This window comes from Ambystoma mexicanum, chromosome 7q (genome assembly GCF_040938575.1).
Source record: "Ambystoma mexicanum isolate Mex_15411 chromosome 7q, UKY_AmexF1_1, whole genome shotgun sequence".
NCBI classification, from domain to species: Eukaryota; Metazoa; Chordata; class Amphibia; order Caudata; family Ambystomatidae; genus Ambystoma; species Ambystoma mexicanum.
In genome coordinates this window covers 56,546,188-56,565,000 of record NC_090941.1, presented here as the reverse complement: position 1 = coordinate 56,565,000, position 18,813 = coordinate 56,546,188, and the positions used below count along the sequence as shown (strand labels likewise).

The following is an 18,813-nucleotide window of genomic DNA, read 5'->3' as shown; positions in this document are numbered from 1 at the left end:
TGGAGTCTTCAGTGACCCCAGCTCTAGTGGGGGACATGCGGCCTCGTACCTTGCAGGGCTCCAACCCTTCTCACAGCCTGGCCGTGCTGCAGCGTCTCTCTGCTTGTCCTGCAATGCTCGGCGCCCTTTTCACTGAGCATGCTCCTTTCTCCACATGGGACACTGTCTTATGCATGCTGGGCTCTCTCTCCCATCTGAATTCCGACAACCTTGGTTCTCTCGCCCAGCTGCATTCTCTGTCTTCTGATTTCTTTCTTCTTTTGCACACCTGTGGGCTGGCAATTGGCTCCAAGTTTACGTTATTTGCCTGACCCCAATTAGTGGGACTTGCCTGACTTGTATACTGATGTTTCACAGCCTCTTCCTTTTCTCAGTACCAGAGTGGTAAAGTGACATGCAAGTGTGGCCTGTTCCTAGTTGCCACTTCGTCGTCCTAGTACTAAAGTGGGTTAGACATGGGGTAATGAGGGGAAATACTTTACTATAGCCTGCAAAGGCCTGGGGAGAGGAGTGTTGGTTCTCAGAAGTAAAGAGGGATACCCTGTCTCGCCATTGAAGCTCCTCTTCTACACCCTCTTCCTGGCACGTATATACTGATAATATTTTCTGGTGTTTTCCTTGTCAGTGGGACCATGAATACATCTGCGATCCTGACATGGAAATGAGGAATACTGCATCTCACCCAAGGACACCTCATCTCCAATATCCAAGGACCCTCCACCCAGATGATCCTCTCTCGCTTCTCCACACCCAGGGTCAGGATCCAAAAGTGATGGCCTTTCCCTGGCCATCTTAGAAGAGAACCGAAGGGGAGTAGATGTGAGGATGCCTTCAGGTTTCTCACAGTTTGTGTGTGTGTATGCGTGTTTGTAAAGAAGAGGCATGCATTATATCTGCTCTCCTTATTCCCCAGTAAGTATGGTGAAGGACAGTTTGTGATGTCAGAGGGAGTGTGATGTTACTATGGAATGAGAGTGAATGTAGACTCCCTCCCATCAGTGTTCCACAGGAGACAATTGGAGAATAGCTTAGTAATGGGCAGCAATATGTCTTTGTTCAAACGAGGCGTGCCAGGGGGTAAGGTAAAAGCATAAGCTTTATTATACAGGCCCGCTCAGGAGACCAGAGACTCGGACCAATGCTGCTCGCCAACCGTCTCTCATCTGCCTCGTGCCTGCAGCCACTAGAATGTAAACACAGGCGCCAGGCAGATGCAAGGCGGATAACATGAACTACAGATTGCACATAAGGAAAACAATATCACTACATATATCCCCCCCTATAACGGAAACAGCCAAAACAGGTTTATACTTTAAATCTTTTTCCCCGAGATTAGAAGAACCCCAAAACAACATATACACAACTAAAGTATCAGAAAAATAAAGATTCAATGCACATAGTCTCCCAGCCAACCCGGTTCTTTAGTTATTCTTCCTTTTGTGGTAACACTCTCATTACACGAACTGGCCCCTCCATTCGTACTAGCACAAATAACATTTCAACCGTTCTCATTATCATCCATAGGATGATGTACCTCATTTGCTTTCGCCAACCTCCCTTTTGACCATACTTCACTTCCCTCTATAACAACTACTCCATCCCTAACAGCAGATATCCTCTTTGGTCCAAGAAATTTGCTCTCTGTGCACTTTTCCACAAATCGGGGATTCTTTATAAATACTTCCTCACCTACACTCCATTCATGTACTTTCACTTTCTTCCTAGTATCAAAATGCTCCTTATTCTTCACGTGCCCTCCTTCAATCGATCTCATTATCTTTTTTCTATCCAGCTCAACTGTCTTAGCCAATCCAAGCCAACCTGGACACAACTTGGTGCCAGGCCCTCTCCCTTTAAGGAACACAAATGGAGCAACACCAGTTATAGAGTGTGGAGTCGTAACATAGCTCCATGTTACATGTTTCAACACTTCTCTCAATGGTTGCCCCATGTTTAACGCCATCTGGATCCCTCCTTTCAAGTACCTATTCACTCTCTCTACCAAGCCGTTTGCTCTGGGATGATATAGAGCTGTTCTTGTGTGCCTTATACCATAACTCGACAAAAATGTTTTCATTCTTGCTGACACAAACTGCACTCCATTTTCTGGAACACCTTCTCTCATAAAAACTCCCTCCAAAAACTGAATCAAATCATTCACAGTCACTTCTCTCACTGATTCCCACTCTATCCATTTAGAATGGAAATCCACCAACACCAGCAGGTATTTAAAATTTTCTCCCAACCCTGCAATAGGGCCCAAAATGTCAACAGCTAATTTCGCCTATGGTTGACATGGAATGGTATTGGGAATCATGGGAGTTTCTCATACTACTTTACACTTATCACTGGACTGGCACATCACACAATTCTTCACCTTCATTTCTGCCCTTTTGTCTATTCCTGGCCACCAATAGCTTTGCCTCAGCTTCCTCTTCATAGCTCCTTCACCTGGATGACCCGGGTGTGCCAAGTCTATCAACCTGCTTCTAGTTCCCTCCGGTGGTACATAAAACTGTCCCCTCCACAGCTTAACATTTAACCAATACACCTCTTCTTTAACTTCCCACCATATCTGGAAGTATTTATCTAAATTTTTCTTTTCTGGCCACCCATCCATGGTCCATTTTTTCAATAATTTCATGTTTTCATCCTTCTGCTCTTCTTGTAACCACACTTCCTGTGTTACAGCACACTCTATCTCTGCTACTACACCCTCATCCAAAACATCTTCATCCAAAACATCTGCAACCACTTCCTCCTTTTCCACCGGCAGTCTGGACAAATAATCTGCCACTACATTCTTCTTTCCCGGTAGGTAGCTCACCTCAAAGTTGTACATTTGCAATCCTAATCCCCACCTGTTGATTCTTGGTGATCCCATTGCCCACCTGGAACTCTCAAACAGCTGAACCATGGGCTTGTGGTCAGACCTCACTACAAATGTTCTCCCCCACAAGAAATACTTTAAATGATGGATAGCCCAAAACATCACCAGTGGTTCTCTCTCAATGATGGAATAGTTGGCCTCAGCACCTCTTAGAGGGCGCGAAGCAAATGCAATTACTCTTTCTACATTATCTTTGTCGTACTGTACTAGGGTTGCTCCCAACCCTATACCACTAGCATCCACCACTAGAACACACTTGTCATAAGTCATAAACTTTCCAATAGATGGTGCACTTATTATTGCTTCCTTGACCCTATTAAGTGCTTCCTCACATTCCACACTCCATACAAACTTCACACCCTTTGCAAGAAGTGCTCTCAAAGGTGTAGACAGACTAGCAAAATCTTTGACAAATGTGTGATAATATTCAGCAAGCCCTAGGAATGATCTTACTTGTTCCTTATTTTCCGGTCGGGGTGCATTCTTAATTGCCTCTACCAAACTCTTCTTAGGTTTCACCCCACTTTTGTCTACAACATGCCCCAAAAATTCCACACTCTCTACTTTTATTCTGCATTTGCTCCCTCTCACAGTCAACCCAGCTTCATCCAGTCTTTTCAACACTTTCGAAAGAATTAAATCGTGCTCATTTTCTGAGTTAGCATGGACCAAAACATCATCCTGGAAGATTACTATCTTCTGTACCCCCTCCAACACAGTCTCCATTACTCTTTGAAACACAGTGGCCACCAACGCTAGTCCAAATGGCATTCTGCAGTACTTAAATGTTCCGAGTGGGGTTATGAATGCCGTTAATAGTTGGCTTTCTTCAATTAATGGCACCTGGTGATATGCCTGGGACAAGTCTAACACAGAAAATACACTGGCACCCTCCAGCGTTGTCAGTTTCTCTCCAATGTTGGGGAGGGGGTGCCTTTCAACCAGGATGTTTCTGTTCAGGTCCCTTAAATCCACACATAATCTGATTTCACCATTAGACTTTGCTGCTTCTATCACCGGTGAAAGCCATTCGGAGCGTTCTACTCTTTCAATAATGCCTCCTTGCAACAATTTTTGTATTTCCTGTTTCACCTTCTCATATAAGTGGTGTGGTATGGGCCTGACTTTATGTACCTTTGGCACCGCCCCTTTCCTGAGGACGATTTCATGTTGAAATTCTTTCAGCATTCCCAAATCCTCTGAAAATACTCTGGGATATTCTTGTTCCCATTTGTCTTTCACTTCAGCCACAGATATGGGACATTCAGCGTTGGCCTGTATCCTTATTCCCAGTGTCCTTTGTTCTGTCCATCCTAATAGGGAGGATCCTTCTTGTGTAACGTACACTTTAGCATCACAACTACGACCCTTGTACTTTATGGATGCTTGGAATTTTCCCAGTATCTTGATTTTCACATTCCCATATGCATATGGCTCAATCATGTGTTCATCTAGTTGTTCCACCTTTCCCTGTACACATCCTTCAAATGTCTTTCTTGATATAAGAGTCCACGGTGAACAACTATCAACTTTCCTGGTCACAACCCTGCCTTGGATCAAGAAAACATCTGTCGGTCCTTTCCTTCTGGGATACAGCTCGGCAACTTCCAATACATGTTTGCCTTGGAAGGGAAATGTATGACTTTCTTCTTGTTCAGGAACTACTACTTCCACACTGTTGACTTGCCCAGCCTCCTGCAAACCCTCGCAAAATGTCCTCTTTTCTTGCACTTCAAACAATTTATATTCCTTGCTGGGCAAAACATACTCGAGGCCACATGACGATTGCTGCCGCACTTGAAGCACTTTACTTCCCAGAAAGTATTGGGACCCCTTGAGTTTGAATTCTTGATTGCAGCAACTTCACATCCTGACTTGTCTGCCTTCATATTCAACATATATTTGCTTGTTTGCTCCATGCTTCGTGCCATCTCCACAGCAGCTTCCAGTGGAAGATCCCTGGATAACAAACTTTCTTGAATCTTGGGACTATTCATGCAACAAACCAATTGATCCCTTATCAATGAGTCAGTAAGCAGACCAAAGTCACAGGAATGACTCAAGATCCTCAGTGCGGCTATGAAATTCTCGACTGGTTCTTGGGGTTCTTGCACCCTTTTGAAGAACTTATGTCTCTCAAACATAGTGTTCTTTTTAGGCTCAAAGTGGATTGTCAGTTTCCTTTCAGCTATGCTCAGTCTCACCTTGACCTTCCTACGGTGGCTCAGGTAAACCATTGTACACACTACGGCCTTTGGCGCCTAAATTGTGCAAGAGGATAGCTTCTTTCTTCGCAGCAGCAAACTTCTCTCCTCCTATTGCAATAAGGTATGTGTCGAAAAGTTTCTTCCACCTATCCCACCTGATAATAGGCGTGCCTGCTTCTGGCAAGAATAGTGGGGGCGCTGCTATGCTTGCTGCAGCCATGCTGAGAACTTGTGATTAGTACCTCACTAAAAGTGTGTTTGATTGAATTGTTCTTCAGACTCGTAATATCCTCTTTGCCAAAAAGAGTCTTATAGCTTGCACAGTCTACTGCGTTGTTGGCTTTAGAAAATAAACCAGAGTTGATAAAGAAAATGTTTGTATATGTGCACCGTGTATAGTGCTGCTGGCCTTGTAGAGGATTGTTTTCTTAACAGACCATTTCAGAAGATATTCTTGGTTTGGAGTCCCTTTTAACGACCAGTGTGGCTATACAACCTTGAATGAAACCCCTCTCTCTAGTTGATGAGGTATTCAAAGGGTTAACTTGTCCAAAGGGTTCATTTGTCCAGAGGCAGAGTTCTGGAAAGCTTGTGGCTGATCAATTATGTCTTGAGGTTTCCACTTCCACTTATACACTACGTTGCGCAATTTCCAGCCTGCCGCAGGTCCTGCTTTGGGCTTCTTTCCTGTCCCTCCTCCCCCCGCCTCCTCACCTTTGTTTGACGTTGGGAAGGGGCGGGGCAGGCAGGAGCAATCCTTCTCTTTACAACGCTGGTAAAAAGGGGCAGCGTCAGATGCTGAAGCCTTCCGCACCCCGGCAGCACCTCCCCGCGATCCTTCGCAGGGGGAGGTGGTCGTCACAGCGCCCAGGCTGTGTGTTCAGGCCGGCTCCGTGCCCTCGGCTGTGCATCTTCAAAAGCAGCGGGCTGGGCAGGCAGAAGCCCAGCTACGTCCCTTCCTCCGGCAGGCCTGTGATTCACCTTGTCGCCATTGTACAAACGAAGCGTGCCAGGGGGTAAGTTAAAAGCATAAGCTTTATTATACAGGCCTGCTCAGGAGACCAGAGACTCGGACCAACGCTGCTCACCAACAGTCTCTCATCTGCCTCGCGCCTGCAGTCACTAGAATGTAAACACAGGCGCGAGGCAGACGCAAGGCGGATAACATGAACTACAGATTGCACATAAGGAAAACAATATCACCACAGTCTTCATTCTCCTTAAGTACTTTACTAAAATGTAACTGAATAAAGTAACTTAGACAAAGACTTACCTGTGGCAGCTCAAGGGTTCTTTTGTTGCAACACTGCAACAAGCTGGATCAAGCATGCTGTGGTGGGGGTAGAAACAATGTGAAGGACCCATCGCTCTCCAGAAGAAATCCCACTACCTAGAGAGGCCTACAAAAGCAAAGGTTGGCTGAAAGCAGTGTTTTGGAAGTAAGACCTTAATGGTAATTTAGGCTGAGGTAATGCAGCACTGAAGGAAACTGTGGAAGCCTTCACATGCATTGGGCTGTCTTAGAGCCAAATCGCAGAGAAGTATATCAAAATAGAAATGGTAATGTGCTGACAGTTGATGTGCTGCCTGGACATTTTTATTGATTTGTGAAATGGTGCTCCTGCTCCTATAAGGGAGTGCTGGTTGACCATGTGCAGGACACCAGGGGTGTTAAGTGAAGAGTCGGGAGTTGTATTTAAGGGAACAGTACGCATGACAGGGGTACTGCTTTGCTGAAGAAGGTTTCCTGGGTGACGTAACATCCCACCAGGAATCCTTGTGTGGCATGTGCGATCAACATAGGAGGTCCACTATGTTCAGTGTCGGAAGCGTCAATTATGACGTTTGTCAGAATTGATGTTCTGAACGAACAGTGCTAACACAGAATACGTCATGAATGAGAGGCATGTTGAAGAAGAGAGTCTTAGAGCATGGGGGGGAAGGGGGCTGGAACGGTCGGAAACATTGATTGATTTCAAAAGTGGAGGCGTTCCCTAGATCCCTGTTTAGGTGTCAGGTAGGAATGTAATACATTCCAGAACTGCTTCGAAATTTCTGTTGCGCGTTTTGCACAAATGTTTGACGTGTTCCCAAGTTGGGTTGATAGCGTGAATTGTAGCGCAAAACTGTTGAAACTGCAGTGCTAGCAGTCTCTGGGCAGAGTGTGGTAGTGCTGCCCAGAGGCGTTGCTAGGGTGGGGCTTAGGGGGCTATAGACCCGGTCTTTTGGTTGTAGCCCCGGATAGAATCTCAGGGGCTACAACCAAAAGGCTAGCTAGCCCCGAGTCCCAAAAGTCCTGACATTAGCTTAGCCCCAGATCTTTTCCAGACCTAGCAACACCTCTGCGGCCCCTTAAGCACATTTTTGTTAACCTTGTTTTTGTTCTTCACTGATGGACTTATGCGGGTGGTAATTAAATGCTTGAAATCTAATATGCCGTCATTTGGGGCATGCTAGCTTAGTTACAAGATGAAAAGAAATAAAAGTAAGAAACAGACATATATCAGCAAAGCTCTTCTTGTGCTATTACGGATGGTGACATAAGTGTTGTTTTGAAGTTCATTGGAACCTACAGTGTAATTGAGAATAAAATAGGTGTTATGTGGAGGGAGTTCTTATGGTGTTCTCAGCATCACGCAGTGTTGAGTCGAGTGTGGGTGCCACCAGGAAGACCTTAGAGTCACTTTGGCTTCACAAGGATGCGTAGGCTACATGTGTGGTGTCATGATGAGTGGGTAGTCATTGAGGTCTCAGAAGAGAGTGTATGCTGGTAAAAGGTGTCTTACAAGTGATTTGAGTGGTGGGGTGGGCAAGGACTTGTCAGTATGGAATCAGAGGGTGGTGTATGCCAATGGAGAATGTATGGCTGTGTACATTTTACAGCATCACGGCATAATGTGTGACAAGTAAGAGCCTTTGGATATAGTGTTAGTGTGGCATCAGGGGGAAGTGTGTGCCAATTAAGAGGATATGGATGTGTAGTTATTGCGGCATCATAGTGTAGTGTATGCCCTTTCTAAGAGTGCAACAGGTGTCTAGGAAGGTGTTCTTGTAATCCCATCACCTGATTTTGATTTTGAGTCATTTATATAGCGCACCAAACAAACCAAATCGTATCTGGGCGCAGATAAAATTCAAATACACTCAAGCGAACAATGCGAGAAAAAAAAAATTCCACTAGATTCCAGACCCCAGTAGTAAGGAAGCTCCTACATTGACACGATCCACCCACAGTTACTTAAACAAATGCGTGTTTAAAGCTTTGTGAAAATACCTGAAGGGTTTTTATGGCCCGACTTTCCCATGGGAGCTTATTCCATAGCTTCGGGCCATATATTGCAAACCTACGATCACCTCTAAATACACAATTTGAGGTGGGCGGGGTGGGGGCAACTGGCTTTGCAGAGTGTCTGTATGCCAGGAGGTGGTAGGTTAGATGTGTTTGTGTTGAGATGGTATGGTGGCATACTTGAATGGTATATGATGGTATGTGAATGATATTTGACTTGTGGGGCCTGTGTTTGGAAAGAAGGGGTATGGTGAATGTCAATGTGTGTGATGTCAGAAGGTCTGAGATGTCACTGTGCAATGAAAATGAATGAAGAATCCCTATCCTGGCGTTCCACAAAAGGCATCTGGAGAACGTAGTCTTGGTGGTGGGCACTAATGGATCACCCGTCTCCATATATACTTGGCTCAGATGCAACTGAAAATGACTTCACTGTGGCTCATTGGAACTTTTCTTACAACAGAAATGATATGTTCAGCTACATTCTATAAAAACTTCATTTACATGCCAATTGTGTTAGTTTTGTATCAGAACACATTTTTAGAAAATGACGCACCAATATTTCCACTACCCTTAGACAATAAGTGCTGCATTGAACAGCAAAGTGTTAATTTGTGACATAATGCCTATAAATGAACCATTTATGCTGACGGATGCTTTGGTGCTTTCATCACCCAATGTGGACTACATCAGGTGGCACAGGCTCGAAGTATGAAAGCAGCATGACAGGTATGACAGATAACAGACATGCCCTAGGAATTGCTTATGTTGTATGCACTGTTTGCTGGAGTGTGTTGAGATTAGTGGGGGAACCACACTGGTAATGGGGATATCTAACTAGTCTCTCCATGTCGCCCTTTTGGGGCCAGGAGACCTCTGCTGTGATTGAACCAGGTCTTACCCTTTGCGATGGTAGCATTTGCCATTGGGAGCCCCACTAGCTGTTATCTATAGTTGGCGACCTTAAAGGGCTGCACCTGGAAATGTGATATTTTGTGAATCATTGTTCGTTGTTCAATTGTATCCCATAAAATGATGCTATATGTTTTTGTAAAGTGTATACAAAACGATGTCAATTTCTATGGAACCATGCTTCTTCCCTGGGCCATGGAAAGGAACTGTTGATTATGCTCAATATCCAACTAGACAACTTGCACTTACATACGATTTAGTCTCATTTGAATGACAGTGTTGCCAATGCAACACATCTTCTATTCATTCTTTTGCCTCCACCTGTCATTCCCCTATTTGGTGCCAGTTCCTTAAACACAAGTAAAAAACAGCTGATGAATCCATATGGGCAAATAACTTGCTATTCTAACAAATGTTTATTTTTATTCTAATCTTGTTCACTTTCATTGCTTTGCAGGAGCTGTAAAGAGTCAATCCTCCTCACTGTGGTGCAACCTTACCCTGTAAGTATACAGTGTTATTATTATTCATAATTGACTTGGAATGCAAACATACTATAGTCGTGCCTTTTATTAAGCATATACAACAATATTTCTAATAGATACTTTAAAATAATGAAGTTGCTGTGCATGTTAAGTGCATTTACACATTGCAGAGTAGAACAAACACCACATTCACAAAGGGACGCTTTTGCAGTGCAACCATCACTGTATTGGGGGCGCAGCTAAGCTGAGGGGTCAGTGCTACCCATGAATGCTGTAAAACTATATGCTTTGTTTTTGATGGTCTAAAGGTCTGTTTTTGTGAAGTATCCTCAAATTATGAGTCAGACATTAGTTAAATGGACGTGAGTAAACCTCAGTATTCTAGAGGTAAAAGCAGCAATGTTAAACTCACAAGACCTTAAAAGTGAGTTGCAACAACAAATTAAAACATGATACCCGTGCAGATTATATTTTCATATTTCCCGTTAAACATCTTAATAATGCATACATATGTTGCTTACCACCAAATCTTACTCAAAACAAGCATACTCATGTTGCGTCCAACAAAATAATGCCTGATAATATGAGTATGCTACAGCAAACAATAGTATGCCATGTGTGACGAATCCCTGGGTATTATCACTGCTTCCATGGAGGAAGCCCCTTCCCATGGAGCTAGGGAGGCGAGAATGCTACCCGTTAGTCCCCCTGGGGGTAGTACTCAGCAGGTGGATCTCATGGGAAGAGAAACCCCCCATGGGACTAGTGACAATCACCTTGGGAGAACGCAGTATTCCCCTACCTCATTTGTGACCCTTCCTTACTTGTACCCCACTCACCACCCTCTTGTTCCCCACACCTCTATCTTTTGATGTAAGGTTGAGGAAACTAAATTTCAGAAAAATATTGAGACAACGAAGGGTGCCACTGACCTCCGTAGTGGTCACCAGTTCAGTACTGTGATGAGGATGAGGGATGGAATAATGAAGAATACCAAGCAAAATCAGCATCCGCAGTCTAGTTGATGGAGTCTGTCTATTGGTTAAAAAAAAAGTACAAAATCGAAGAACGACTGTGCCATTGGTCAAGCCTGCCCCCGAGGAGCTGAGAGAGAAGTTTGAATGCTTCAGATAGAGAGATGAGGGAAGAAGCTGTGGACCGCTACGACGGCGGAACGGTGCCAACATCTCTGAAGGTCCTGCCAAGAACTGGCAAAGCACGAGAAACGGAAGAGAAGCCAAGTGTGCAGAATACTTGGAGCACCTCCTGGAACAAAGCCAAACCTGTGAGGACCCTCCGGACATTACTGGCTACATGACATTTTGACACCCCACCCCTTTCCCTGGATTTTAGCCCCTTCACACATGAGACGGTTGCCTGAAATCGGCTAAACATCAATTTGGTCATAGACTGACTGGATAAAGGTAATTTTTAGCATCTCAATGCAGGGAACACAACTGAAAATTGTCCAAATGGCGTTGGCTTGAACTGCAATAATTACACAGGAGAGATTAGGACTCTCGTTGGAACACATTTTTTCTTGGCTCAAGAAATCTTCCTCTGTTTGATGGCAATAGCTGTCAAACATCATATACCCAGCAACTGTAAACCCACCCCACACACCTGCAAGCCCATCATAACCACCCCATTCAAACCCAGCGTGACCCTCTGTTGGTCTATCCAGAACCTGAGAATTCAGTATCTGGTTATCACCCTTTTCACTTAAGATCGTCTCCTTACCTTGTAAAATAGTACAAGGAGAGTGGAAGCAGGCTCCCTTATCACACTTGGGGAAGCCGTGGGCAGTCCCAGGTGACTGCTTGGCTAATGCACGTCAGGAACTATGTTTCCATGATGCTGAATGTCTGTCTCAATTGGCATTAGCGGGAGGATAGCTCAGGGGCAACGTGCTCACCTTGGAAGCAAGACGACACGGAGCACCACAGGTTCGATCCCGGGGTCCACGCTTAGAAACCTCTAGGTATTAAGCTCGTTATAAATAACCTATCATGTCATGTCATTCTCTGTGAAGCGGGGCCTAACCAAACGGTCAGAGAATGATAGAAGCCTCACGAGGTTTAATGGCAACCTTGTGCCTCTGTTGGGGATTCCTAATGCCCTCAGAGCCTCTTCCAGGGATCATAGGCCAAACAACTGCAAGGCCACTCCACACACCCACAACACAACTTACACCAACTCACATATTCACAACAATGCTCTTTGCACTACCAACAAGAGCATGCTCACCCAGCACCAGAGAGCCATGCTCAGCCATGTATGGCCTTACCTCCTTAAGCAGTACACATGTAGTGAGTAGGACCCCACCCTCCCGTCTGGGGAAGTTGCAGGGAGTTGCAGATGACAGCCCACCATATGATCATTTGGACGTATGATTCGCATGATGCAGAGAGTCTGGGTTGGTGGTCATGTTTAATCTACCGTGAGCTGTGTACAGCACAGTAACATTGAACGGGTGGCTGTAATGACTAACTCATACAGTAAGGTGCTCTTGTGTGCTTGATTCCATAATAAGCATTTTGTCATATGTTGTTTTTTGTGGATGTTAACACTAATTCCTGTGTAAGGAGGTTCTGTTTCTACCTGGTGTGATTAGACACCTTAGTGCGTGCCCATGATGGGCCCTTAGAATGTCACGTGAGTGATTGGAAAGTGACTTAAAATAGAACACATAGGCAAGGTGAGATTGGAAACATGAGCTTTTCGCTACAGCAGTCACATCTGTCGTATAATGCAAAGAATATCCTAAACCACCTTTCTGTATGCTATTCACCTCCTTCCCATCCAACAAGTTGTCCTCTAATCCTTTTCCACGCTTCAGGTCTAGGCATAGCGTGTTGATCTAAGCAATCATTGCTACAGCCATGAGAAGGTTGGCAGGGTGCATGTTACCCCCAAGAAGACAACTGGAGCCTGTGTGGCAATGGCTCCATAAAGTTACTTTCCTGGTTCTGCAGGTGTTCACCGAGGAAAAGCCACAGCACATGCTCTGAAAGTTAACTTTCTCAGATCAGGATATTATTCTCTCACAGAGGTAGGTCAGAACAAAGAAAACGGACACCAAGGGAAAAGCACACCACAAGCACATGTATAACTATGAAATGGCATCAAATGTCAAGCGTGTCATGAACCAAGCCTAACAAAGTCAAACTGGAGCAGTCTCTCTGCATCCATGAGGACAATACAACATAGAGAGAGTTCCATTTTAAGTTCTTGGCACACACTTCTCCTCCAGTTAGTAATGTGGCATGTGGAAAAGTGGAAGAGTAACTGCTCCATTGTGAGGCGGTTGCTAGGCATTTAGTAGACTAAATTAAGTATTAAAGTAACGCGCGTGTAATTAATTTAGAAGAAGAGACAAAGGATGTGCTTATCTTGTTGGTTCATGCCGTGCATTCCAAGTAATTCTTCCACTGCATGCAAAGTGCCCTTTTCCACATAGATCAGATTACATTTGGGGGTTAAGAAGGGTTTTGATTGGCTCTCTTCAAAATACTATCGGAGTTGTAGTCCATTAAATAGAGAAGGGCCTGCCAATTTAAATGATTCTTACACTGGTCCTTTCATCGTTTTCCTATGGCAATTTGGTTTCTGTATAAGTCCTTAGGCTATTCAAAGGGTGGTGCCAAATTAACGTTTGTATATACGTCTGCTGGCTACATCGATCAACGGAAGGATCTAAAGTCTGAAGCCATGGGATCCAGTCTTCACAGCACTCATGTAACTTGATGTCTGGATTTTGGACCACCTAGACATATGCTAGGAGGCCAGTGCCAAGGCCAAGCAAGCCAAATGTAAACATGTTGCGGTAGTGTATGCAGTTGATGACTTTGGGATTGTGGGGAGAACTTCAGTGTGGGTTCAGATTTGCCATCCACTGACCCCCAATAAGATCAGCACACTCCCTGGAACATCCTCATTAATGTGTTATGTCTCTACAGCAGGACAGGTGCCATGCTTTGAGAGCTTGATTTGCCCACAGCTCAATAAGTGGCACTACATCTTTCATTTCAGCATGTTTTTTTTGTTTTTTTTGCAAAGGGCTTTTAGAAAAAAGGTGTTTCCCGTTTGCCTGTTCACTGTTTGGTCTCCCCTCCACACTTTCCATTTCCAGGTGAGCTGATCAACATGGCCGCCATCTTCTGCACATGACAATACCCTCATGTACGAGTTGTCTGGGACCCATTAGTTACCCTTTATACACCATTTCCACTGAGGGGCCTTATAAACATGGATTTCGGGGGGTATCATCACTACATACATTCTCATTAGGGATCTAGGTTAGTGAGCAGTCTCATCATCCCTTGGAAACCCACTGCTGCCCCACTCAATTTTGGTAAAAGGGACCTGCATGGAAATATGCTGATATTCTTGCTTTGCACATATCATATCATATCTACCATTAGATTGACATATTTTCAACACTGTGATTATAATAATGCCCGCTGTCTCCGTCTTAACTTAATTTCTGCCATATCTTTCCTTTTCTGTCAGGCTTCAGAATACTGCGTACTAGATGCAAATGGCAACTGATAGCCCCATTATCGAACCTGAATCTTTGACATTTACAAACAGTGAATATTTCCACCCATTTTGCTGTAGCACATTAATTGAGGCCCAGACTCCATTCCCCTGTCCTATCACCCCATCCCCTTAGGCAGCACCCATACCCTCTATTTTCCTACCTTTTGATGCCTCCCTAAGAAAAATATGCAAGTAAAATGTGAAGAAATGTCTCTTTCCCAAATAAAGTAAAATGGCTGCAGGGAAATACCACCCAGCCCTTATTCTGTCTTTCTTTTCTTTTGTCAAGATCTGGATTGCAGCACAATGGGTTTTGCTGGTAATACCCTCTCAAATCTTTACCCAAGCGTTGCATAACCTGTTCTATTGTCTCGCAGGGGTTGGTGTTTGGCCACCAGATAAATAAGTGTTAAACCTTATTTGAAAGAATTGCCAGAATTCTTATCATTCTGCAATTAACTACAGCTTCTAATGGTGGTTTTGCCTAATTTTGGCTTCCACGATAATGCAGATTGCTTTACAATTTACACTTGAATGGGGTTTGCTAACAGAGGAAGCAGTAGTGCAATAACTTCTTGGATTGTTCAATTCTTTCAGAGCAGTTAAGGGGCCACTGAATTACTGTTAATTTATGATTGGGTGTATTTCACACCTTATGGTACAACAGGGGCATGGCTCCTGGTTCAATCTTAATGAAGGAGTCATAGAGAGCTCCTAACAAGGAAGAAGAAGTATGGTAAATAGCAGAGGAGTGATGGCACATTGGCTGACATAGGATAATAAAATATCAGAGTTGAGGGTACCAAGCGCTGGTGCCCTCACAGACTCAAACTTGATCTTCTTTTTCAGCTGCATGTCACTTGTTTTAGCTCTGTGCCATCTCAGTTCACATACTGACCCCTCTCCTGTAAGCAGGTTCCTTTCCCCAGCTGACGATGGCCAATAGGGCGTTTAGCATGGATAACGCTTTGTCTTGGCTGGTCCCACTAAAGACATAGGAAGTGAGCCCTACGTCTTGGTCTCTATTTAGAATAGAGGAGGTTTGGTTCCCCTGGTAACAGGCAATGATTCACTATCAGAGAGTTTTTGAGAGCCTTAAGAGGGCCTGAAGCATGGTTCTGCATCTTGTCTTCTGGGGTGGGGGATCAGAAATCCCTATGGCAGTGTGTCACCAATTCAATATTTCTGCTGGCTACTTTAGGGTATTTTGTGGTATTTTGGTGAGCCTGATAGGGGTATTTTGGGGAGCCCCAAATATACAGGTCTATCTGAAATTATTCTTACATCAGGATCATGAGTGGTAAACCAAAAACGGGCATGGCCTGCACTAGATCACAATTTCTTTGTTATGTGGTATTGAAACTACAATACCACTTTAGTAGTAACCCAAAATATATTTATCAGGACACCTGAGTACTGTTATTCATATACCCAGCCTCTTTAATTGACCCAATTCACAGTGACCAGTTTTGTTTTGCGTTGTACTACCTGCGGTAAAATGAAAACACTGCCTGCTTCACATCTGTCTGTATGCTCTCACAAATAACTAGGAAAGGGATGTCATTTCACCAAAATGCCCGAGGTAGCGGAAGTGACAACACGTGGCCCTTGACCTCAGATGACATCACAGGAAGTGATGTCATTTGACCCAGCCCCAAAGTGACACCACGGGAAGTGGTGGAGCACGACCTTTCACCCCTTGACAAAACAGGAAGTGGCATCACATAGCATTGTTCCTAAGTACACTACGAAAAATATGGCTATGATAGCACTGTAATGTGATATACATTTCATACAAGAATGGATCACCAAATGTATCCTTAATATCAGTGTGTATAGGTCCATATTACCAAATTACTGTGAATGCAAGTAGATGTCCAAGGCCCCATGATAATGTTATGTTATTATGTAGCACTTAAGCTTAGGCGCTTTATATAAAACAAATATACATACAATATCACCCAACCTCTCCTGGTACTCATCAACCTCAGAAGGATGGAAGGCTGAGTTGGACTTGCAGGGATACAAACATGAAACCTGCAGATCACACACACATTGCAGCAGCAATCACTCAACCCACTGAGCTATCTTACCGGCTATAGCGATCTTACCAGCTATAGTAAAATTTGCAAATACACGTCTGAATGTTCTCAAAGTCAGAAAGCAAATTACACTCTGTAGTTGATACCATTCAATTGGCAACTGAGCTTTAATAGCAGGCCAGATCATCTGCAGGTCTGGTGCAAAGTTGCTCACATGTCAAGCCAATGTGGATCTATTTTTTAGGCTTCAAAGGTTGGAAAAATACATACCATTGGGAGGGTTCATAACTGCGTATTAAAGAATTTAGAGTAGCGCATGCAATGCAGTGGACACACATGGCAACCCATACTGTGGGCACTCGTTGTCACATACATGCAAACATCCTGAACAGCATGCCAGAGAGATGGGAAAGATAGACACATTACAACAAAGCATTCATTGTGGCACAATCAAGGGCCGCTTTATGTGCTATGGTAAAACATTTCCACACTGTACACAAGTTTTAGGCACAAGGATTTTATCAATTAACTGGAGGCACAGACATTTAATGTCTTGTGACGATCGTAACAGAGACAATGGCATAAAAAAAACATGCTATAACTGCAACTTCTGAAAAGCAAAATACATAGTCCGAAATGGATGTGTATTCTACTCTAAATGCTTTTTAGAAGTTTTTGTCTGCATTGTGAATTTGAGGTTTTTACAAACAGACTAAATCAGAGGCTCGCCCCCTGAAGTGGGTCTGAAATAAACCTTTGAGTGTAGCAATTATTGTATAGAATTCCAAAAAGACAAATTATTTGTTATTCCTATTCTTTCTCATTTAGGGTCACTGCTCAAAGTATTACACTTGTGGAACCCCTTGTTTTTTTTTTAAGATTCTGAACAAGAAAGCCAGCCAGTCCAGAAACAAAGAGCCCCATGGCATTGGCCACAGCCCAGGAGCTTCAATTTAATTTTAGGGGTAGCAAGGGAGATCACAGGGTTCACAGTTGCGACCCCTGGTCACCCCCAAAATGGCATCCCTGAACTAGGACACATAATAAACAGACCGAGGCTGACTTCCTTCCTTTTTTCTTGTACTTTATAAGCAATTAGAATTCATGCAAAGTACAAAAACATGTGCAATGCACTGAGATTTCACATGACATTCCCTGTGATTCAAAAATGAAATAGCCACACATACATTTCATTAGCAATTGCTTCGCCCGCTATAAATGAGCTTTTCCCCACAATGGACTTCAAGCACCCTTTATTGTGAAAGATGGCCAGACCACTGCTACACCAACCTTAAAGTGTATAACAGATCTTGGCAGCTTATAAACCTTCTGTTATATTTGAAGTTTGCTGTATGGACAGTGAATAAAAACACACGAGAAATAGCTATCTACTTTTATAAATGCAAAGATAATTTTCCAGGCTGCAACTGCCTGTAGAATGCACTTATCAAAAGACCTTGAAATATAGCATTTGCTTTGAGTAGCCCTTAAAAATGAACTACCCTTGTTTGTTAATGTATGACAAGATTCTTCAGCCTACAACTCCATGTAAAATATTCTTGTAAAAAAATATTGTATTCACCATACGCACCTCACTTTACTGGGATCTTACCAAAAGTATACTTATTTGTTTGCCTTCTGTGAGGCTGGGCTGGAATTCCCTCTATACCCGACTGAGGATCTTCCTACACCATCCGCCTGGAAAATGTCTTCATCTGCTTCTCTCCCCATTCAGCATGGATGAACTCAGTGGAGCCAGTCTGCGCAGACACTCTCAGCAAATTCAGCACACCCTGAGCGAAAGACCAAGAGAGTGACCCCTCCGTCTGATAGACAGCTCTTTTTAAATCCTCTCTCTGTGATCTGCCCACAAATGTATGTTTGCTTAAAGAGAGCATAAGAAAACGCCTGCCTTTCAACATGATGTCATGTGCAAATCAACACCACCTCCTTTTGACAAGTAACCAAAACACTGGAAGGTTCTAGAGAGCACATCTTCCGCCTGCACCTTTAACTGTGATTCAGGCAGAAGCCATCAGATGCAAATGGCTACATTTCTGCACTGTGTTCCTGCTCTGAAATGAACAATGAGCTTGCATTCAGCAAAACGGGCTCCACATTCCTCAGCTCTTCCTTACAAGAAAGCAGTTTTCATTCTGCACCTTTATTCTCTTTTTAAATGAGTCAGCTTGTCATCAATATTTTGCACCACAGGGCTATGGACTGAGCTGCCTTGAATATTAGTAATGGGATAGGATAGAGTTGTGGCATTATTAGTAGGGTTAGTACATTGTTAGTGTCATGCTTCATTGCAACACAGTTCATATTCCCATGGTGTGGTGCGAACTGAAAATACCAGCTTTTATGCAATGCCAAATTCAAACCCCCCTTTTACCTTGTATGTTTCTATGCACTGACAATAATGACTCACAACCGAGTTTCACAC

At 43.7% G+C, this 18,813-nt stretch overlaps 1 protein-coding gene across 5 annotated transcripts in view; it reads left to right on the top strand.

Annotated features, from left to right (window-relative positions):
- The window catches only part of FRMPD4 (FERM and PDZ domain containing 4), a 1,539,383-nt gene that overhangs the window by 1,044,662 nt on the left and 475,908 nt on the right, over positions 1–18,813 (top strand). For all 5 annotated transcript variants that reach the window (XM_069639729.1, XM_069639730.1, XM_069639731.1 and 2 more), the window contains one exon: positions 9,756–9,801. In XM_069639729.1, the coding sequence (XP_069495830.1) occupies positions 9,756–9,801 (46 nt within the window). The remainder of the gene's footprint in view (positions 1–9,755; positions 9,802–18,813) is intronic.